Raw genomic sequence first — 24293 nt, forward strand, 5'->3', positions numbered from 1 at the left:
CAGCAAATGCCTTTTATTTTACAGACATTTGCTGTATAATGACAAAACGGTAAAATTTTGTAAAAAAATACAGACAATTACCTGTAAAATTACACTTTTTTTTACAGTGTATTTGAAACCGCGCTGCTGCCACTTGCCAGGACACTCTTGTAAAAGAGATTTGTAATCTCAAGGAGTTTTTTATCCTGGTTAAATAAAGGTTTGAATGAATGAAAACAACCATTACGCGGACACTGTCCAAACACAGAGTGCGGATGAAGCAGCTCTACACTGTTCCCTTTGAGAGGAACAGTGAGAGAGTCAAGGAGCTACGACGACAATATGTCCAGGTATAGTGCATATTCAATTCAATGTCCAGTTCTATAAGCTTTGCACTTTGCAAGGTAACCTACACAGTAATAGGTTACAGTACAGTATGGTATACAGTAATGACATGATTTACATAAACTTTGTTTCAGAGAGTTATGGAATTGGAATCATGAACTCATATACATAGATGAGGCAGGATTCAATCTGGCCAAGATGCTGGCTGCAGGGACATCACAGTTGATGATTGCCAAGGGTGGATCCGACATACCAAGCGGTTTTAGGTGCATCGCCTTGCATAATATCAGATGTGATGTTGATGAAAACATGTGGCCTAACCCTGAAGATCGCAGAGATTAGATACAGTAATTTTGTGCTTTTTTTAGTTCCCCCCCTTTTTATCTGGGCTTTTTGCTGTTGTTTGTTTATTCAGAATGCTCTTGTGTGTTTCATGGATATTTTGTTTTTTGTTCTTTTTGTTTTTAAACTTTTTCTGTTCTATCATACCGTGTTTCTACTGTACCTCCTGTAGTAAACAGTAAAGGAAAAAAAAACTGATTTGCTTTTTACAGGAATGCTTTGGAATGTGAACATTACTGTACATGTGGACATACAGTTCCCAACCAAGACATTTAGTGTAAAAACGGTGGATTGCATGTTTTGCATGCAAATACCTGTAGAACTGAAACATAAAAGTCTATGCAGTTTTTGTAATGTCAATAATAGCCAGTATTTTGAAACCTGGTGTACTTTGATTGACTGCATGTGAAACTCTTCTACAGGTGCTGGTCATATAATTAGAATATCATCAAAAAGTTGATTTATTTCAGTAATTCCGTTAAAAAAGTGAAACTTGTATATTATATAGACTCATTACATGCAAAGTGAGATATCTCAAGCCTTTATTTGTTATAATTTTGATGATTATGGCTTACAGCTTGTGAAACCCACAAAATCAAAATCCCAGAAAATTAGAATATTACATGAAATCACACAGTAATTACACAGTGATACCATGGTCATTGAACCAGGTTTTGGTTCTTTTGGCAGTGTGGGCCGGTGCAAATCCTGCTGGAAAATGAAGTCAGCATCTCCATAAAGCTTGTCTGCTGAAGGAAGCATGAAGTGCTCTGGAAATGTCCTGGTAGACGGCTGTGTTGACTCTGGATTTAATAAAGCACGGTGGACCAAAGTCCTCTTTTCTGATGAGAGCAAATTGTGCATCTCATTTGGAAACCAAGGTCCCAGAGTCTGGAGGAAGAATGGAGAGGCACACAATCCAAGATGCTTGAAGTCCAGTGTGAAGTTTCCACAGTCTGTGTTGGTTTGGGGAGCCATGTCATCGGCTGGTGTTGGTCCACTGTGCTGTCCACTCAACACAGCCGTCTACCAGGACATTTCCAGAGCACTTCATGCTTCCTTCAGCAGACAAGCTTTATGGAGATGCTGACTTCATTTTCCAGCAGGATTTGTACCGGCCCACACTGCCAAAAGAACCAAAACCTGGTTCAATGACCATGGTATCACTGTGTAATTACTGTGTGATTTCATGTAATATTCTAATTTTCTGAGATTTTGATTTTGTGGTTTTCACAAGCTGTAAGCCATAATCATCAAAATTATAACAAATAAAGGCTTGAAATATTTCACTTTGCATGTAATGAGTCTATATAATATACAAGTTTCACTTTTTTAATGGAATTACTGAAATAAATCAACTTTTTGATGATATTCTAATTATATGACCAGCACCTGTATATACAAAATGATAATCGATAGGAGAATTTCTTTCGCAGAAATCAGCTAAAGCTAGCAAATCATCCACAATCCCTCTCCAAACACGGTCAGGTTCACCTGACATTTTTGCGTCGCTCGAACCCGTCTTCAAACTCCCGCTGTAATGACGTATGGTTTCTCGAACTGTCCAATGACAGTGTGTGTTACATTTACAAGTGGGAGATGGTTTGGTGCTTCAAATTGAGGCGAAAGTTGATTGGTTGCTCCCACGTGTGTACTGTCCAATGGCATTTTTTTAACTCGATTGACAAATGGATAAAGAAAAGCATTTGGCAAAACGACAAAGAAAAGCATCTGGGCAAATAGAGAGAGAAAAGGTTTGCCAAATGCTTTTTTTAAAAAAGCGATTTAACATGTGCATTTAAATTATTTATTAATGTACTTTTTATTGTTTTATTAATCTACATTTAAAAACATGAATTAAATAAACAATTTTAAATGTGTCTATTTATTCATACATTTAAAAAGTTTTTTATTTTATTTATTGTTTTATGGTTTTATTAATCTACATTTAAAAACAGGAATCAAATAAACAACTTTAAAAATGTCTATTGATTTGTCCATTTAAAAGTGATTTATTTATTTACATTTTTATGTTTGAATTATTGAATTGATAAATTGATTCTTCAATTCATTTTTAAGTGGCACTCCTGGTCCTCCATAGAAAAGTGCTAGCATTTCACTCTTAAAAATCTGTAGTAGGAACTCTGCATATACTACAGAAAACTGCACAAATAGGGAAAACTGGAACAGGGGCAAATACTTTTTCAAATCAGTGCACTGACTGTTATTAAATACCGAGCTGTTTCTGACCGATCTGTCTGTGGGTGTGTTTGTCCAGCCCTCTGAAGAGCTTTATATAAGACAGAAATCTGTCAGACAAACATCTCTCAGACTCGATCGAGGAGAAGCTGCTCTTCTGACTCCAGCTACAGTCCAACAGGTTAGTATGTTTCTAATACTGAGCACTTGTGGACTCATTGTTCATTTGAACACCTGTTTTCTGGAGCCAATGTTATTTTGTATTACAGACATAATAAATATGCTAACTAGTACCAAATACATAGAAATTGAATATTAAAGTCCTGATGAAGTAGATAGACAGAATAGATGAAGTTATTGTTTAAAAACGAACCCTTGGTGACTTCAGGCTAATAGTGCTGTTTTACATTAGCCTGTCATTCACTTGGCTTCTTCATATTTCCATCAGGATCGGTGGATCAGCTCAAACTCAGAATTTTACGCAAATTATGATAATTCACTGCATTAAATGAAGACATCGGACAAACCCGAACACAAGCAGCTGATTTTAAAATTTAAAGCATGACAGATTTTTTTTTAACCCTTATGCATTGTTCAAATTCACTACCCTTTCGTTATGTTCGTGGCTGAAAACAGCCACTACTTTAAACTGCTGTAAAAATGTATCGGATACATTTTTTTTTTCACATTTTTTTGCATAAATCTATTAATCAACCTCAGTCCTGCTCAAAACTACTAAATGTTTAAAAAAAAAAAATCAGGATTTTAACTCTTTAATTGCCAAATTCATAAATGATGTCACATTTCAATATAAAATGTGATTGTGGACTGGATTTTGTTTTTTACCTTTTATCACAGTCTTGGACATGTCAAAGATTAGAAACAACACTGGTTTTGATGCATTGTTAGTTTTTGTGCAGCATCAGATTTTAACTTTTTCTGTGCATGTAAATCTGTGCAATATAACAGTAGCCTACTTCAAAAATTAATTAAAATACCCAGCAGAGAAGGGATATGAATATTTATTACTTAAATATCCTCAAGCACATAAATAATAATTTTTGCTATAGATCGACATAATATCTGTTATAGTATAATTTCCCCCCCACTTTTCAGCACTGTAGGGTTTTTAATTCCCATTGTACGCAAAAAAAATAAAAATAAATAAAAAATAAAAAACAACAACAATGGCCAGGGCTTGTATTATAGCCTATTATTGTATTATTTGTCCCTCATGGTTTAAAATAAAATAAAACACACTTTTGGAACTGTGTCTTACTGAAAGTGAAAGTGAATTATCATCATATGTGTAAAATCTCGAGTTTGTTTTTATTCACTGATCCTAATGGAAAAATGAAGAAGAAAACACTTACATATTAGAGGGAGTAATGTTTATTGCGTATTTGGCATGCTGTCCGGGGGGAGGGACACACACACACACACACACACACACACACACACACACAGGTGAGGATGCTCCTCGGGTGGTAACTCAAACTCCCAGTGAAATCCCTGCAAAATTAATTCATTATTGCAACTTGTTATTTTTTGTTTGTTTTTAGTTGTCTACAGACCTAATAAAGATACCTTTATTTAAATGTAATTAAAATTTAAATTGTAATTTTTTTTATTTAATATTATATTCTTTTTACTGTGGCTCTTTTGGAGAAAAGCATTTATCAAAAAAGAAAATGGCTCTTAGGTCAAAAAAGGTCCCCAACCCCTGTGCTATAGGCTTTTGTTCATTATGAAGGCATGTACAGCGACCGTAAGGACATTTAAACTGCTGACCGCTCTCCAAACACTCCTAATGCTGATCACTGTGATTATCAGTAGTGTGTGAATTTGTATTATTTAGTTGAATGAGGACATCCTGTGTATAGGTTGATCAGTGAATTGAGCTACGGCTACAAGATGAATTTGCTTATATCTTCTAAACAGTTTGACAGATTAAAATTCTTTTGTTATCTTTTTTTCTTGTATGTTTCTAGATGATACATGCAAAATTTCAAGTGAGTCTGTCGAGTGGTTTAGTAGATCGAAAACTAAATTTTCACAAACTCAAAATAGATCAGACTCAAACACAGATGTTCACCTGATGTTACTGTATGCTTGGTTATTATTTCATTTTCTGCCTTAAATGCCAAAGAGGTAAGTCTAACCCCAGATTTCCACCAACTGCGGAACGGCTGCGGATCGGCTCCGTGCTCCGCCGTCCTTCAATACTCACTATTGTTGTGGACAATAGTGACAACTCACAATTTGTTGCGGAACGGCTGCGGCCATGACTGACAGCTGAAGTCACGAGGACCCTCGAGATCTCGTGAATTCACGTATGATCACGCAATATAAGTGCTGAATTGGTGCGGAGCTCTCCGGCATCCGGCAAAAATAGAAGCTCTGCGTATCTGCTCCGGAGGGCTGCGGATCGCCGGAGTCGGAACGCAGTCGTTCCGCAGTTAGTGAAAAAACACACATTGGGTCTCATTCATGAAACATTCGAAAATATATGAGTAAATATGTGAGTGATTTGCGCGTAAAGAGACATTCCCGAAAATTCTTCTCCTGATTCACAAATACTTCGTAAACGTCAGATGTGATAGTGAAATGTGTGTGTGTGTTAATGAATTCCAATCAGTCGTAAATGGGACGCGCGTGCACGCTCATTCGCAATTACCATAAATCCCGCCCATTAAAACCGACTGACAACTATATATGGGCATCATATTATGACACGAAACGAAGGATTTCAACATGTCTTCTCAAAAGCGAATGAAGAAGATAAATTCCTCAGATGCAGAAATTAAAGTTTTATTATCAGAAGTTCATTCAAAACGCCACATTTTATTTTCAAGCGTAGTGGCATATCAGGTCTTAAAAAAAAGGATTTTTTAGGTAATAATGCTTTTACCTAAATGCTTTAGGTAAAAATGCTTGGCAGCATATTACAGATGCAGTTTCATCTGTTAATCGAACAGTCCCAGAAGTGAAAAGAATATGGTTCGACATGAAGCTTGACTGCAACACTTGTGACTTGCGGACTTGTAAAAAAATAAAAAAAAATAAAAAAAATAAAAAATTGCGGACTTGTGTTCCGTGTGCAGATGCTATTACTGGCTCTCGTAATAAAAGTAAAAAGAAAAACCGTAGGTAGCCTAATTACTATATATAGCCTATAATATTTTTTCAAAATGCTGTGTAAATATGTACCCGATTAAGGTGAATTAAAATGCAGCCTTATTAATGAGCAAAGCGTTCGGATGTTAAACGCACTATTTACGCGTGGCTGGGAGCAGGTGTAGATTTCTTTCCTACCAACTAACATTTGGAAAATACGAACATTTTAATGAATCCGAAAATTTACGCCAAAACCACTTTACACACGATTTACACAAAAATTCGTTCTGCTCGTGTTTCATGAATGAGACCCATTGACTTTAATGGAAACCTATTGACTCCGCCGCCGTTCCACAGTTGGTGGAAATTAGGGGTAAGAAACACCAATTTTGGCAGGGTTGTCCTAAACTCCTCTCACTATGCTGATCAAACACACTCACATTTGAATCTTGGTGGCGCTACAATAAACACATGTATTTTCCTCATATCTCCACAACTGTACAGGTTTGAATCAAATTCAGAACAAAACATATCTAGGATTTTATTGACCTTCATCGGTTTTATTGACCTTCAAAATTCATCGGTTATTGTCAATATCACGGCTGGTTGACAGAGAATGAAAGTAAAGGCTGGATATATACGCAAGCAGTATATTTTAATAACACTTTTCAGAATAACAGAATACTAAAAACATGGCGAACAGAACAACATCTTTGTGATGACGAGATCAGACAATTAACAGAACAAACACAGGGCTATATATACAAAGACAGACTAATAAACGGAAAAGAGAAACAGGTGCATGTCATAATCAAACAATGAGTAACCAAGGAAACAAATGCCAACACCGGAAACAGATCAGGAAACACTGAAAACCCCACTCAAAGTCCAAATCAAACAAAGACCAACTGTGACAGTTTTTTGAAAATGTTACTTTTTTTTAAAATCCTCAAGTTCAAGATGTGCAGTTTGACATAAAAGTGCTTCTTCTGCTAGATGATTAAACACTTTGAAAAAAAAAATCATACGTTAGCATTCATTTTTCCTAGCTCATATATAAAGTTGTTTTGGTAGTCAGTGAGCTCAATCTATAGAAGGACTAAAGTAACAGCTTTCATCTCGTGTGGAGATTGAATGTTTGGTTTATTCTGTGTTGCAGGTTCAGCCACGATGAAAGGCATTATTCCCAAGAGCAAAGCAAAAGGCACTGACTTCTGTGGAGCGCATGGCTACTATTATATAATCCGCTCTGATCTCGGCTGCTATATGCAGATACGTGATTTACATAGAGGTTCAGACATCTCTATTTTCAGTCTGCACCCTTCCTGCCAAAATGGAGACCATTACTTTGGTAGTAGAGATGGCTACATTTACATCATCAAAGGCAATTCCTACCGCAGAGTCACCAACCTGGAGACAGACAGCGATGCTGAACTTCACAGCCTTCCTCCCAACTGCCGAGGGGGAGACCACTACATCGCAACCATTAAATATTTTTACATCATCTTCCAAGAAAAGGGCACTTACAGAAGAACAGCAAACATGAATCAAGACTCGGATGGTGTAGAATACAAGCTCCATCCCAGCTGCAGAAACAGCCTCTATTACTGGGGCAACTCAAACGACTGCTTCTTCCTAAAGCCAGCCTCAGAGTGGGGAGTTGAGTTCGGCGGTATCGACTTCAGAAAAGATGATCAGCACACTGCTGTCAAGTCTGTTCATCCTGATGTTCTTAACTTCCTTCCGGGTGGGCTGTCCGTGACTATAGGCCCAGCCTTTGGCATGTGGGAAAATATTAAAACTATAACTAATGACAGCAATACAACAGTGACCTGGCAAAAGAAAATCAATAAAAAGGTTGGATACGATAAGGAGAAGATGTCTGAGATCACACACAACTGGAAGATAGCCGCGTCAGTCACAGCTGAAACTGGAGATCTTGCAAAGTTAATTGCGAAGGTTCAGTTCTCCTTTTCTACAGAATATGGAGGTTCACACGTCAGCACTGAAAAAGAAAGCTGGAACGAAGTGACTGAAGTGGAAGAAACACTCTCATTTGAGCTGGAGCCGAACGAGTCTGTATATCTGTGGCAGTACAAACTGGGTATCGGTCAAGAACCAGTGTTGTTCTGCCGTGATTTAAAGATTGACGATGAGCCAAACCCTCCGACTGAAGAACCACTGACACTCGCTCAATCATGAAACATATCAGGATGGTTTAACTCCAAGGATAACCAAATCCTACAGTTAAATACCTTATAACTTCTCAAGCAATTATTTAGATATCTGCACACATTGCTTTTTTTGTTTATATTGTTTAATATAGCAAATAGATTGTTGAATTACAGTCAATTTAACAACAAATTACATCACTATCCATTATGGTATTATTGAAACTTTGTTTTTATGATTAAAAGAAACTGATATAAACATACTTTAAATCTCATGAAATTCCTTCTAAAGAGCTCACAAATGTAACCCACTGCAAATCTTACGATATTGTGGCTAAATCAGGCTTTGAGAAGGTTTTACTAGGAAAAAATGCATGCTTAGTCTATATTAGTGTAGATGTAGTCATAGACATTTCATAGTATAATCAAAGTCTAAAGTGTTTGATTTACAAGTCATAAAAAGTGCTGCATTCTGTAATCATGAATTTTGCGTATACATGTAATTAAAAGCTTTTTATAGCCATTTGTATTTTGCTTTTAATATGCTAAATAAAGCTGGATACTGCTTTTAAAGTCTTGGTGTTTTGATTGTCATTCTTTTTCTTTACCAGAACACTGTATGTTTGACAAATCCACATTCCCAGACAGCACACAGACATCTGTTTGATGTGTGATGTTTCTTAGAAATATGCAGAAGATGCTGGAAAATCAAAGAGTTGCCACACACAAAACTGTTTGTCGGTTCTTTTGTAGCATTGAATGTACATCGGATCTCGGCTGTCATTAATGTCAGTCTGTACGACAATCAGACGCGCTAAATACACATACACAGTCGGTGACAGTGAGCAGCATTACACACGGGCCTGAAATGGTGGCTAACCTGATGGCTAATGATGGCTTCCCTTACGGAACAAAAATCAACTGGCCGGAGTTTTGAGATCGCAATAGACGTGACGGACTATAATGCGTTAAGAGCTCACTCAAGTACTGCGGAGCTAAACCATTTAGTGCTTTGTAAGTAATCAGCAATATTTTAAAATTGATGCGATGTTTAATAGGGAGCCAGTGCAGTGTTGACAGAACCGGGCTAATATGGTCATACTTCCTGGTTCTGGTAAGAACTCGAGCTGCTGCGTTTTGGACCAGCTGTAGTTTGTTTATTAAGCGTGCAGGGCAACCACCCAGTAGAGCATTACAATAATCTAGCCTTGAGGTCATGAACGCATGAACTAACTGTTCCTTTTTGGTTAGAGATAGTCACTGAAATAAAATTGATACTGGGATTCGAGACGGAGTACAGTTTCAGTACTATATATTTAGGAAATATACCAACTAATCTTAATACTCAAGACAAATACCTACTTAATGTATTATTAGTTGTGAGTAAAAAAACAATAACTAAGAAATGGCTCCATGAGAGTCCACCAACAAAAGATGAGTGGATAGTGATTGTAAGTCACATATATGATATGGAAAAGCTGACCTTCTCTTTACGATTAAATATGGATAAATTTTACAAGTACTGGTCAAAATGGCTAATGTATAGGAGTAGGGATTGAGCATAAGGAGATATTGTGAGTGTAATGCAAATTATTATTATTATTTTATTTATTCTTTTCTCATTTACATTTTATTGGTAATACTATATTGAGAACCTCTTTTTTTCTTCTTCAGTATGTAAAATGCTTATCCAATGAAAACATTCTGGATTTGTATGTTGTATGATGGGACCTTGAACCTTTTATTGACTTGAAAGGACAATTACAATTATTCTCCTGATACTATTATAAAGGATGGAAAAGAGGGGAAAAAAGAAGGGGAAATGTTCTTTCTCTCTCCTCTCACTCCTTTGAGACTATTGGGAGAGTAACCCCTGATTTGACATTAACAGTTTATGAACAACATAATTGTATGTTATACCCCTAGTGACCTGTTTGTTCTGTTCTTTTGTGTTCTACTAAAATCCATATAAAACAATAAAAAAAAAGTTGAAAAAAAAAAGTAAGAGCTGTTTTCAACCAAGTAACATCCTTCTTGTCTCTGAATAACCAGCTAGATATCAACCAATCCGGCTTCAAGAAAGGGCATTCAACTGAGACTGCATTACTGTCGGTCACAGAAGCCCTACGGATCGCAAAAGCTGCTTCCAAATCTTCAGTTCTCATTCTCCTGGATCTGCTGCCTTCGACACTGTAGATCATCAGATCCTTATGTCCACCCTCTCATCACTGGGCATCACAGGAACTTCCCTCCACTGGTTCGAGTCCTATCTCACAGGTAGGTCCTTCAGGGTCGCATGGAGAGGCGAGGTATCCAGAGCACATCAGCTGACCACAGGTGTTCCCCAGGGTTCAGTTCTTGGTCCCCTCCTCTTCTCCATCTACACCACATCACTGGGACACATCATACAGGCACATGGTTTCTCCTACCATCAGGAAGATCAGGCCTTTCCTAACTGAGCATGCAACACAACTTCTCGTCCAGGCCCTGGTCATCTTTAGGCTTGTCTACTACAATGCTCTTCTGGCGGGACTTCCAGCATGTGCAACCAAACCTCTACAGATGATTCAGAACGCTTCAGCTCGTCTTGTCTTCAACAAGCCCAAGAGGGCCCACGTCACTCCTCTGTTCATCTCTCTGCACTGGCTACCTCTCGCTGCTCGCATCAAGCTCAAGGCATTGACGCTTGCTTACGGATCTATCACAGGCTCAGCTCCCTCCTACTTTCACTCACTCCTACGAGTCTACATCCCTACCAGAAGCCTACGATCGGCCAACGAGCGACGTCTCGTGGTTCCATCACAGAGAGCCACAAAATCACTTTCCAGAACATTCTCATTCACAGTTCCTCGCTGGTGGAATGATCTCCCCACCCTCATCCGGAATCCCTGACAATATTCAAAAGACAGCTGAAAACCCTTCTCTTCCGTGAGCACTTAACCTCATAAAAAAATAATACAAAATAAAAATAAAAACCCTTTCCTTTTCCTTTAAATCCTTGCTTATCTTACTCTGAATAATGCCTGAACTTCGTATTTTGAGCACTTCTTGTGTTGTTTTTGCCTCTTCACGATGACTTGCTTAATTTAGTCCTAATTTGTAAGTTGCTTTGGACAAAAGCGTCTGCTAAATGACTAAATGTAAATGTAAATTATGTTTATAATGCTTGAGTAAATATATCTGCAATATATTACACATGCAGTTCCATATCTGATCACATATACATCTATATATTATGAAGTGTAATACTGAACATACAATTACATACATTATGATATATTAGTAAATATAAGTAGTTTTTTTCAATGTATGATAAGCGGCAATTCCTTATGTCTTATTCAATATATTGTAATAAATTAACACAATATATTATTCTGTATATTTTCAAATATACTGTTATGTCATTTAATATATTGATCATTCATATATTGGGAAATATATTATCTTTTTCGTAAGGATTTTCTGGAAAAAACAAAGACAATCTGACGGTCGTTGTGGGAGAAGTCACACTGCAGGACTGTGAGTTTAATCTTCGGGCACTGCCAGGATTCTGTCGGAGGAAAAACTTGATTGCAACGGTCATTCATCGGCTGTCAGTGAACATGTCAAACTAAGGATCAAAGAGATCAGATTTTAGCCTAGGATCAGAGGAATCTTTTAGGATTAGCCATGTTTCACTTAAACAAATGTAATTTAAATTTGATTCAGTTAGAAGTATATTAACTTGATCTAACTTTTGCATCAAACTCTGAATGTTTAAGTGTCATGAGAACATAAGCTGCGGTCATTGTTTTGCTTTCTGAATTACGTACGGACCAGCCTTCGACTTGTTTCCTCCATGTAGTGTTGTGAGTGATCAGCCTTGACTATTTGGCTTCAATCTTCAACAGATTTGGCAACCAGGTCTAGAAGAAATCCTTAGGATTTCTCACTAACCCTAAAGAGGATGAGGAGGAGGAGGAGGTGGAGGAAGAGGTGAAGAAAGAGAAAAAGGAAGGACAAGGGCAAAGATACAAGCAGTCTCAGATGAAATTCGTACCATTCTAGTTGACCATGTCCTTGTCCATGGTATGACTATTAGGGAGGCTGGGCATTGAGTACAGCCATAGGCACGGAGGGTGAACCAACTCTAGGGTAAGGCTAGATGCGATTACTCCTTAAAAAGACATTTAAATAGAATGTCATGAAATTGTTACGTGTCACGTGATCGAATAGTTACATAGAACACACTTTATAGTTGTTTGTGCTACCACAATGTGCACATAGGCTAGTTAAGTTTATTCTTTAAGACACATGATTGCTTTACTGTAAGTGTTGTATGAAAACACTTAGGCTGAAAGTTGTAGAAGCTATGCATTCCACCCTAGGCCATGTAGCTTGTGTAAACTGGAATACATTTAGTACTGGATTTGCATAGCAATTTCAAGTTGCATGTGTGACTATTTTGGATTTGTTTGTCTCCCTAGTGGAAAACTCTGCTATTTTTCCATATAGCTGCAGTAAAACCACATACAGGAGCATAGAATTGCCATGTGGCTACAATGTTAATCACAATTTGCATTAACCATGAAAATGCTTTCCTCACAACAGGATTCAGTAACTCTGAACTTTGTACTTTCCTCATGCTCCTTAACTGAAACATTGGTGTGGGAAGATTGAGCCAGATCACACCTCATACTCATACTCACATTCTCAGGCTGGCTCCCTGTTACAACAACAGGACCAAATTTGCATCACAATTGTAAAACCTCCTCACCTTTGGTTGAGGGCATGATGAATTTACACATAGCCACAGCTAAATGCAGCCACATAGGTCAAATCTGCATCTATCTGATTCTGCCTCACAAAATTAATGCATACAATGTTATTTAAGTCTTTACATCTAGACTGAATTGCATCCAGTAATTGTTTGTTTTGTTTTTCTTTGGATTTACTTGATCACTTAAGTAATCATTTGTCTCACCAAGTTACATTTTAAAATGTATGTCAGTATTTCTACCCAAGTACAAATATTTGTATTCTCATTAATGCATTTGAAACATTTCTGAAATTTATTTGATTTCTGCTTATTTTTAGTTTGTCCATTTTACTGGCAACAGTGTTTTTGGACATTAATTCAATTGAATCTCTGTGTTTGGTTACACAGAATATTTTGCTGATATTCTTCATTAAATGGGGTTTTAAACCAGCATTTGTTGTTTTGTTGTAATGCAATTTATTTAAATGTTTCCAGAAACAGTGTAATATCTTCTTTTATTCTCCCTTGACCATCTTTTTAAGTACATCAATTTAAGGGCTTTTTGCCAGAGACTAATTTTAATCTGACCATATCAAACCTCTGACCAATGACAAATGCCACGTGTCTGCGTTTGCTGTTTGTTGTGCTATATGCTCTTTTAAGATCACAGGATCCCTGCAACCAAAGTTCACATCCTGTGTCCCGTCTCAGAAAGAGGAACCAGCGTTTGCTCCCAGATTCAGTGCCTGTTCTTGTGGAGGTGTGAAGTGTTCGATGGATGATTTGCATATCTATGAACGGTGCAACACCAGTTGATGGAGCCTCCTCGTGCAGGGCTGAAAGGAGAACAACGACTGAACACTGACCAACTAATATTGCAACAAGCCTGGACGAAAAGTCTGAAGATGCAACTACACACAACAGAAAGCATGTCTTTAAGAATTGTGTCACCTTTGGACTCCATGTGTGTGGCCAACGGTGCCAAGGGGGGAATTGTAGAATTAAAATTCATCCAAGATATTTTTAAATGAACAAAGACATTTGCTTTACTGTTTCTACCCCCTCTTTCTACCAGGATTGTGCACAATTCAGAATTGAATTGAGAATGACTCCTTAATTCCAATTCAATTCTTGAATTTGAATTGAATTTGAATTGATGTCAAAAACAGGATCTAGAATTACAATTCGAATTTGAATTAAAGGAAGCAGAATTGCAATTCAATAAAAATTCAAATAAATTCATATACATATTTTAAGTGAAGTGTTTAACAATGAAGCTTTACAGTATATGCCAGATATGATTGCATTATAAATGATATTAGTTTGAACTACTTGTACAGATTACATTAAAAGGATATGTTTCCCCCAGCAATGAATGTTAAAAGCTCTAGTCACAGAACAAATAATTAAGTTTGATTTATTGTAATTGTAATTTTGTGGAACATGATGGAACATGACTCTTTAACCAAGTATTTAACAATTTGACAATTTGAGGTGGACATTTGTTTGAAAGCACAATTTGATGGGCAACACTGGACTTTTTAAGTTTCAGAAGTCCCTTACAACTTCACTCTGCACCTGTTAAGAGAATCTTTAGTGTTGCTGGAAAGATATTCAGACCAGAACGGTGCAGACTCAATGAAAAAACATTTGAGGAGCTATTGAGAATTAGATGCAACAGTGTTGCTCAGTCATTTTTTGCATTGGAATAAATGATAACTGCATTTACAACAACTTTGTGTTTGTGTGATCACTTTGAAATGAAAATTACATTGGAACAAAACTAATTAAACAACACTGAGGGGGTCATTTATTTCAAGAATTTGATCAATATCTATTTTAGTACAAAATGTATTCAGGGTTGAGGAGTAAACAGTTACGTGAAATGAAATTTCTGTTATTAAATTACAAAATTAATGTAATTGTATTTAGTTGTATTACTGAGGTAAAATGTTTAATTCAATTAGTTACTAATCAACTTAAAACAAAATTGCTTTGCATTGATAAAGTTATCCAAATAAAGTAATCCAAACCACATTTATAATGGGTAACTAATAACAGTAAGCAATACCATTTCCAAAGTAACCTTCCTAACACTGAATGCATGCGAGACTCAGCACATTCTTTCTGTTGTGTGACTGTGTGGAATTTCTTTGAATTGCCATGAATTTAATTCCACTTCCTGTCATTCCAATTCAAATTCAATTCAACGTCCTGTGGGGCGGAGTAAATTCAATTCAAATTCCAAATTCATGAATTGAATGGAGGCCAATTCTGAAATTCTGAATTTTGCACAAGCCTGCTTTCTACCACAAGGACCATTTGGAGTTCCAAAAGGCACAGAGGTTTCTGATAGTGATCTAGGCCTGTAGGCCAAACTGTTTGTTCTTTGGGGGTCGATGAATTGTCACACCTTTAGTACGGTGGGGGAAGTGTGATTATCTGATTGGTCAGTTTGAAAGTCTCACATTTGGGTTTTAGCCACATGGTCTGGAAAGGATAAAAAAAGATTGAAACTGTTGCTCTGTCTCTTTGATGCTCTGGCTCTCTCCTTCTCTGGGTCCTTTTCAATTACAACTAATGCGCTAACTAGTTTTGATTTGGTATTGACTTTGAAGTGCTACATATTGCAATACAATATCGTCACTCTCTACAGCAACGCTCTCCCACATATTAAGCTATTGTAACTGCGCTTATTTCCGACGTTGGTACAAGTGGCAGTGGGTGGAATAGACAAGAAATGTGCAGTTTTCTACCATCTTGCTGACAACGTTTCTTTAGTCATTCGGCAGTCTTGCAGACTGAACCCCTGCAGGAATTACACCCTTGCAAAAGGATTGTGGGACCTAGTGGATAGGGGTTTGTTACTACCTGATGTAACAAAGAACTTTTGTGGACTTGTGTTGGGGTACTATGTCCTTGGTGATGCAGCCTATCCTTTGAAGAGCTGATGGAACCTTTCACCGACAACGGACGACTGACACCCCAACAACTTGTGTACAACCAGAAAACAAGCAGAGCCAGGGTGGTGGTTGAGAATGCTTTTGGCAGGCTAAAGGGCAGATGGAGGTGTTTGCTAAAACGAAATGACTGCAATACACACAAGGTCAAATCCCTGGTGATAGCATGTTGTGTTCTGCATAACCTCTGTGAAATGAATGGTGATGAGTTCAGAGAAGAATGGGTTACGGGTACATTCAACCAGCCTGACGGGGCACTGTCATCCACTGTAGAGGCAGAGGGTCTTGATGCACGTACAGGCCTAATGAAGTTTTTGACTACAATGTAATAAACTGCAGTATCACTGGTTACAGACCAGAAACTGTTTTTTTGTGTAAGGGAAAAATAACCTTCAGAGGCTGTAATGTGTAATTTTGTAAATAAAAATCTGAATCATGCTTTGGTTTTCATTTATTCCGTTATCACCTTCTGTTTACAGGTGAAACTCGAAAAATCGTGCAAAAGTTCATTTATTTCAGTAATTCAACTCAAAAGGTGAAACTAATATATTAGACTCATTACATGCAAAGTGAGATATTTAAAGCCTTTATTTGTTATAATGTTGATGATTATGGCTTACAGCTTATTAAAAAACAAACAAATTAAAAATAAGAATATTGTGAAAAGGTTTTCATAAGCTGTAAGCCATAATCATCAAAATGATAACAAATAAAGGCTTGAAATATCTCACTTTGCATGTAATGGGTCTATATAATATATTAGTTTCACCTTTTAAGTTGAATTACTGAAATAAATCAACTTTTGCACGATATTAAAATTTTTCGAGTTTGACCTGTACTACCTCGCCAGCAAGGACTTTCTGAGGGGGAAATATTTACCCAGAACTTCATTTAGACCCTGGTTCCTGCGGTGTAAACACACCAAGTACCACCCCAAAGTTCCTAGTTCCTGGGGAAAGTTCCTGCGGTGGAAACGCGGCTTTATTTGCACTACCGTTTCTGACTCCTATTTTTTACTTTTACTACCGACTTACATGTCATGTTTCTTGTTATTGCAAATTGTTGGTCATTCAAAAAGATAAATGTTTGGCTCTATTGTTACAAAACAATGCAATTCAACATCCCCACTTGTAAAAGTAGCTGTGCTATTTAATAATTATTTCAACTAAACCCTTGAAAAGCACTTTTGTGAAATGGTTATGAGCCCCAACCTGCTATATGTAAGAACTGATTTTCCTGCTAAGACAAAACTCACCCTGCAATAAATAAAGCAATAAAACGCACCCTGGACAGAAGATAGCAAAGACAGAGCACAGGACATTGTCCTGTCCAAACTTCTCTCTTTCCTTATCTCTGCATCCCCCTCTCCCTCCACCCTTCCTCTCCATCCACCCTTCCTCTCCCCTGAGTCAAGTCACTAAAAGTTCACTAAGAATGTCTATATATCACATATGATGTATCTTGTGAATCTATTGTTTTTTCCTTTTCATGTCTGGTATCATTTTAAGTGTCTCAGTGCGATTGGTAAAATGGTCTTAATTTCATTGCAGTCATTGGTTTAATGAGAAAGATTGAGAACTTGGGAGAATCCTGTTCTCCTCTCTGGGTGATGTCTCTTCAAGATATCTCCCGAAACCAGGTGCAACCCCCCTGGGGTACATGAATTGACCCCAAAATATTGGTACAACCCTTTTGTTCTGGTCTGCGTATTTAAGGCTAGGTGACTATTACGCCTGCCTGTTTACCCCTACTGGCTCTGCTACACAGTGCAGACGTTAGTTGGGCAACAGGTGTATTCAATCCCTAATTAACTCACCATGGGTATAAAGACCTGTGACTTGGAGTGAGAGTTCTCTCACTTCTCTCTCACATTATTTCTTTTGTATTTTTGCTTTCCCATATTTATTTTTAGTGCCAGATATTGTTTTAGTAACCACACGCGGGTGTTTTTTTTCCCTTAGACGTCGGTTTCTTTTGATTGTTTAATACTTGTTTTGCTTGGTTTGTTAATAAATGTTTTTTTTGTTAAAGCATTTGTTGTTTGCCTCTTTTATGTTGCGGTATATGAGCTAGTCGTAACATAAAAATGGGGCATCGTCCGAGATTTTTGAGCGTTTGTTTTTGAGGGAGTATTTTATTGTCTCTTCAGGATTTCTTGTAAGGATCGGCTTTCACTCCGGTTAGTTAGAGTGTTTCAGCTGGGCTGCTCGTGAGCGGTCCTTCCATCGGAACGCTGTTTGTTGTTTTGTTGATTTTGTTTTGTATTTTATTTGGAGTTTTGGAAGGAAATCCTGGGTGGGGGTACGCTTCTCGCGCAGCTGAACTCATTTGGAGAACGGTTGTTACGAGGTTCAGCGTTTCAAGTCGCGTCGAGCCCGGCAGTCCTTTGAAGACTAGTTAGGATAGTTAGTTTCAACAGGCAGGCATATCGGAGATGAAAAGCCAATGGAAATCCTGGTGAGTACTTTATATTTTTCCCTGGGTTTTGTTTAATCTGATTATAAAGAGTATGTTTTCGCGTGTGGTTATGTGCTAGGTTTTGCCAATTTATATAGGAAGTGGATGTTTGTGTAGACTGGTTAAAATATCAAATTTGATTTGTTTACACGAAGATCTTGTGTTGGGGACAATAGAGCTGATAGATGAATAGTAAATAAGTTTGTCACAGCTGTTGTAGCCTATTGAGTATGACCGATTGTTATTTACTGTGAGTAAATTAACACTGCATTGAGTGGTTATACAGGGTTTTTCCTATTGTAATTGAGCATTGATTTATCGTCCTCGTTATAACACTGAAATTGTTAATGTGACTTTAAGGTCTGTTTGATTAATTTGAATAATAAAAGCAGGATTTTTGTCTTGGACATTATTAATTCACTTGATCTTAATGAATTTCTAGTGTTATAGTGGATTGAGCTAGTTTGTGCGAAATGATATGTCAATGAGTATTATTAAATAATCATTTGGGCTTAGGCTGTTTTCTGGCACTTTTGTTTTTGGGAGGTTTTATTAGAATTATTTTGGATTTGTCTTCATCGTGTGAATCTTATGTTAGTCCAAAATGACTTCCATTCAGGGATTGAATGTAGAACTTTCTGAGAAGTTTCTAGATAGGTGCACCAAAGAACAACTTTTAGAAATCGCAGAGAGTCACGCAATCATTTTGACTGGAAATGATAAGAAGCGCAAGGAGGATTTGTTAAGAGCTGTTAAAAGCCAGTTGATAGCCAAGGGAATTCTGGTTGTAGGAGATGAAGCTGGTCTTGGTAAGGCAGCGTATCCACTGGTTGAGAGAGATTTAATGTCCATAGAAAAACAAACACAGTTTGAAACTGAGAGACTATCGTTTGAAGGTACTCAAGCATTAGAAGATAGGGAATGGGAAAAACGTTTTCAGTTTAAAAAGAGCTTGAACAGGAGTGTGAGCGTACACAATTTGAGCTGAGAAAGAGCTTGAACAGGAGTGTGAGCGTACACAATTTGAGCTGAGAAAGTTAGAGTATGCACGTGAGAGTGAACATGAACATAGGCAGTATGAGATGAGGAAGTTAGAACTTGAACTGGAAGTAAAAAAAGCTGAAGTTTCAAAATCCGTTCAGGTTGTGCATTCTTCTTTTGATGTTGGTCGAAACATTAAGATGGTGCCCCCATTTTGTGAACGTGATGTAGACAAGTACTTTGCCCATTTTGAAAGAGTTGCTTCTTCTCTAAAATGGCCAGAAGAAGTCTGGACTCTACTTCTGCAGTGTGTTCTGACGGGGAAGGCTCAGGAAGTGTTTTCTTCTCTTTCTGAAGAAGAGAGTGTAGATTTCAAACAAGTCAAAACAGCCATTTTGAGAGTGTATGAGTTAGTACCAGAGGCTTATCGCCAACGATTTCGTGGTTATAAAAAAACTGAAAGACAAACATATGTTGAATTCGCTCGGGAAAAAGAGATTACGTTTACAAGGTGTCAGTCTCAGAAAGTAGAAACCTTGAACCAGTGAAGGGAGTTAATTCTTGTGGAAGAATTTAAAAACTGTGTACCAGGGTCTGTGTCTACTTATTTGAATGAGCAGAAGGCTCTTACATTAGCTAATGCAGCTGTGTTGGCTGATGAATTTGTTCTGACTCGCAGAGTTTCTTTTCCTGATAGAGGTTCAAGTGATCAGAGTAGAAAGTTATTTCGGAATCGTTGGACGCCTCCAGTGAGTGCATCGAATACAGTGTCAAGTGTGCCCCCTGTGAGTCAGAATTTTTCATCCGATAAGAAGGGTAAGGTGATCTGATTTTACTGTCACAAAGTAGGGCATAAAATATCTGAATGTAACGCTTTAAAGAAGTCTGCTAAGCCAGTTGGATTGGTGGGACTTGAACCTCTGGAGATTCATGCTTGCCAACAGAATTCTGAGATTAGGAAGGGGATCTCAAAACAGGTAGATGTTGGGGATAATTACACCGGATATGCTCCGTTTATTACTAACGGCATTGTGTCTTTGCCAGGACAAGAAGAAAAAGTTTCTTTGAGGATCCTGAGAGACACTGGAGCTTCTCAGTCGTTTTTGTTAGAGGGAGTTCTTCCACTCTCAGGTCAGACTGCGACTGGGAAGGATGTATTGATTAGGGGGATAGAAATGACCTTCTTAAAAGTTCCCTTACATAAGGTACATCTTATCTCTGATCTTGTAACTGGTGATGTGATTGTGGGAGTACGGTCTTCCCTTCCTGTGCCAGGGGTTTCTTTTATCCTGGGGAACGATCTTGCTCAGGGAAATGTCTGGGGAACATCAAAACCTGTACCATCTACTGTTGTAGTCTCCTTACCAATGTCTGCAGATGTTCCTGATGAATGTGGTCAGAAATTTCCCCACGTGTTTCCTTCCTGTGCTGTCACCCGAGCCAGAGGAAAACAACTTAAAGCTGACCGACTGTGTGATGGTGAAGTTTCTTTACATCCTGAGGTAACAATGGAGAAAGGGCTACCCGTTCATTTGGAGGATGATGTAGATGGGTTTAGTTTTGTTCCCTCAAAACAGGTTGATGTTGAGACAGTTGAAGGGGAACCACTTAGTATGACCTTGGCAGATAACATTTCAGATTCATCTGATTTCTTTTCTGAGGAGTCTGTCTCTCGGGAAAAAGCAGTATTAGAGGATCTTTTATCCTCTATTTTTCATGTCTCTAGGGAGGACCTGATTCAAGAACAGTTAGCTGATGTAACTCTTAAACCTTTGTTTTCAATGGTTTGTATCGAGGGGGATATTGAGACTCAGCTACCCTTTTGCTACTTCCTGAAAGATGGAATGTTGCTTAAACGGTGGGTCAGTGAATCTGAACCCATTACTAAGGTTTATGTTCAAGTGGTAGTTCCTCTTAAATTCAGGCAGTCTGTGATTGGGTTAGCACATGATGGAGTGGCTGGACATATGTGAGTGAGGAAAACATATGATCGATTGCAACGCAAGTTCTTTTGGCCTGGTTTAAAAAGAGACATGGCAAAGTTTATTAGAACTTGTCATGAGTGCCAACTCACTGGTAAGCCAAACCAGAAAATCCCTGTGGCTCCTCTCCAACCTATTCCAGCTATATCAAAACCATTTGAGTATTTGCTGGTTGATTGTGTAGGTCCTTTACCTAGATCAAAGACTGGTCATTTGTATCTACTCACCGTTATGTGTTCATCTACTCGGTATCCAGCTGCATATCCTGTCAGGTCCATCACTACAAAATCTATTCTAAAAGCTTTAACCTCTTTTATGTCAACATTTGGCATTCCTAGAGTTATCCAGTCTGACCAAGGCTCTAATTTTATGAGCCGTCAGTTTGCTAAGGCTTTGCGACAATTGAAAATCAGTCATAACTAGTGGTGGGCATAGATTCATTTTTTTAATCTAGATTAATCTCACTGTAATCTTGAAATTAATCTAGATTAATCTAGATTAAAATGGCTCATTTGAATTATGCCGAAGGCATTCAGAATATGTGTGCTACCCAAATAATGACTAAAGGGCACGTGTTTCTTAAATACAAAGTGACATTTAACCCTCTGAGGTCGGCAAACGCGCGGGCGCGTTTTGCTGGATTTTCTCCACATTGTAGCACTATACACTTAAATTACTCCGTCATTTATGGTCATACAGAAAAAAGAAATATAAAAAAAGAATCTGTGATATTTCTACTTTTGTATGTGTCCACTTACAATCAAATCAAAACATTGTGCTTTTGTAAAATAAAGAAAATAAACAGGGTGTGCGTTCTGCCTCTCAGTCGTGGTGAACTTTTTTTTCTTAAGCACGTCTATAAACTGAAACAAAACTCAGCGAATACAGATTTCACACATTGTGTCACACATTTATGAGCCATACACCTTTATAAACATTTAAGTGTGTACTTTTAAATGATCTGGTTCAAAACGAAAACAAATATTTTCTGTTTAAGTAATTTGTATAAAACCAACAAGATGTCCAGCTTCTCAAACGCTTGCTCATTACAGTTAATTTGGCCACGCCTACTCGCGCAAAAGATATTCACATGCAAATCTCCACATGGAACGCGAACGCGCTCGTTACCTCAACAACAAAACACCAAAACACTTCACTTCACTTTTCGTCGAGTTTGAAAGACGCGCCTGAGCTTACATTGGATTTAGGCTACCTCAGAAGAAGAACGCGATTTGAAGACAAGAAAGATTTAAGGTAAGAAATTCTTACATATTAGTTTGTTATTGTTGCATAAATGTCACATTGCAGTTGAACTGTTGCTAGAAATATGGGAAATATTATAATGTTTAGACCCGTGTTTACTGTTAGGCCTACTGTGTTTGTGGATATCTGGTCAAACGTAGATATGTATGGTAACCATAATGTTTTATATTTGAGCGCGATCGCGTTTGAATGTATCAGATTTTGCAGCGCGATCGCGTTTGAATGTATCAGATTTTGCAGCGCGATCGAGTTTGAATGTATCATTTGAAAATTTGAAAAGCAAAACACACCAAATGGCTTAATGTTTTTACTATTATCTCATTTCATATCATCATAACGAATGGAAACATTTGAAGTAACATGATAATCAATATATTTTTCTCTAGCTTGGTTGTTACTGAAATATTTTGGAAGATTTATACTGCTATCTATTGTTATTATTATTTTACCCAGCACTGCACATAGCCTATGCCTACAAGGCACAACAAACCTGGTGTTCATTATATTGTTGGAAACATTTGTGTGTGTGTGTGTGTATTTTGTGAATTTTAAAAAGCAATTTTAACCAGAAAAATCTAATATTTATTTCCAAAATCATGCAGGCCTTTCTCTTGATATCAGTATGTTCACTTTTTTTTCAGGGCCCAGATGCCACTGAGTCCTGCCGACTTCAACATTCACATGAGTCTCTGGAACATGAACATGGTAAAGTGAAAATCAAACACCTTGGAAATTAAAGGTAGGCCTATGTACAACGTTTTTAGGAATGGCACAAAGGTCTCTGTCTTTCAATAAGTGCTTTTTTGCCATTTGTTGTGTCTATTTGGATTATGTTGTGTAAATAAATCCAAATAATCTAAAAGCCATTATTTTTTTAATCTCCTCATTTACAGTATTGTGCAAGGTTGCTCAGAATGATAGGGGCCTGATAGCTCCTAATAGGGCCGTTAGGGGAGGTTCTTTGTCTTTCTCAGGTGAGAAAAGCCATACATATTAATGAGCTTTCGCATAAGGCTTATTCACACAAAACACGTCGTAACATTTTTAAATCAATATATTGTCTTCTCTGAATGAGCAGTCAGGGTGATTTTCACATAGTTTTGCAGCAAATATTCTTGGCTACGTCATACAATTTTCAAAAGTCTTGTGAAGAAATAATCAGTAGGGGTTTCATGGCCTTATTTCAGTGAGAATTTTTTTTTTGTATTTTCACAAACCACGCATAAATGTCATTATCTCAAAACTACAAACTTTTACATACATGCTGTTGATATATTATTGTAGCAGAGTTTGTGCTGAATACAGTGTAATTAGACATTAGCCATGAAAATGTCACAAGTAACAGAAATAACCAGAAATGTCAGAGCATGTCAGAACACCTCCAGGGCCCAGAAAATAGCTCAGACCTCAGAGGGTTAAAAGAACTTGTGAAGAAATGCCAGAGATTTTTTTTTATTATTATTAAAACTAACATAATAAAGTATGAATTTTTTTTTTTTTTTACTTTGAGCAATGATGGAGCTATAATAGACTCTTCTTATGAGCATATAAAACAAAACAGCTCCTTGGAAAAAATTAAATGTAGCCTAATATTGTAGTAGTTATAAACAAAGGTCTATTTTTAGTTCAGATTAACATTTGAGGGCAGCAATTTTATTCATAATGTCAAAAATAAAACCAACGTAATGTTACTTGAAAGCATTATAGCCTACTATTCCTGCCAAACTTCCATGGTTGCAGTTAGTGTTATTACTGTAAA

General features: G+C 37.4%; 1 protein-coding gene across 1 annotated transcript in view; it reads left to right on the forward strand.

Moving 5' to 3' along the window:
- Positions 1-2998: 2998 nt before the first annotated feature.
- The window catches only part of LOC307164978 (uncharacterized protein), a 106943-nt gene continuing 85648 nt past the window's right edge, over positions 2999-24293 (forward strand). Inside the window, exons 1-2 of the mRNA XM_079882230.1 lie at positions 2999-3046; positions 7142-8507. Of these exons, the coding sequence (XP_079738356.1) occupies positions 7153-8184 (1032 nt within the window). The 5' untranslated portion in view covers positions 2999-3046; positions 7142-7152 and the 3' untranslated portion in view covers positions 8185-8507. The remainder of the gene's footprint in view (positions 3047-7141; positions 8508-24293) is intronic.

The sequence above is a fragment of the Squalius cephalus genome, assembly GCF_949319135.1.
Source record: "Squalius cephalus genome assembly, chromosome: 9".
NCBI lineage: Eukaryota > Metazoa > Chordata > Actinopteri > Cypriniformes > Leuciscidae > Squalius > Squalius cephalus.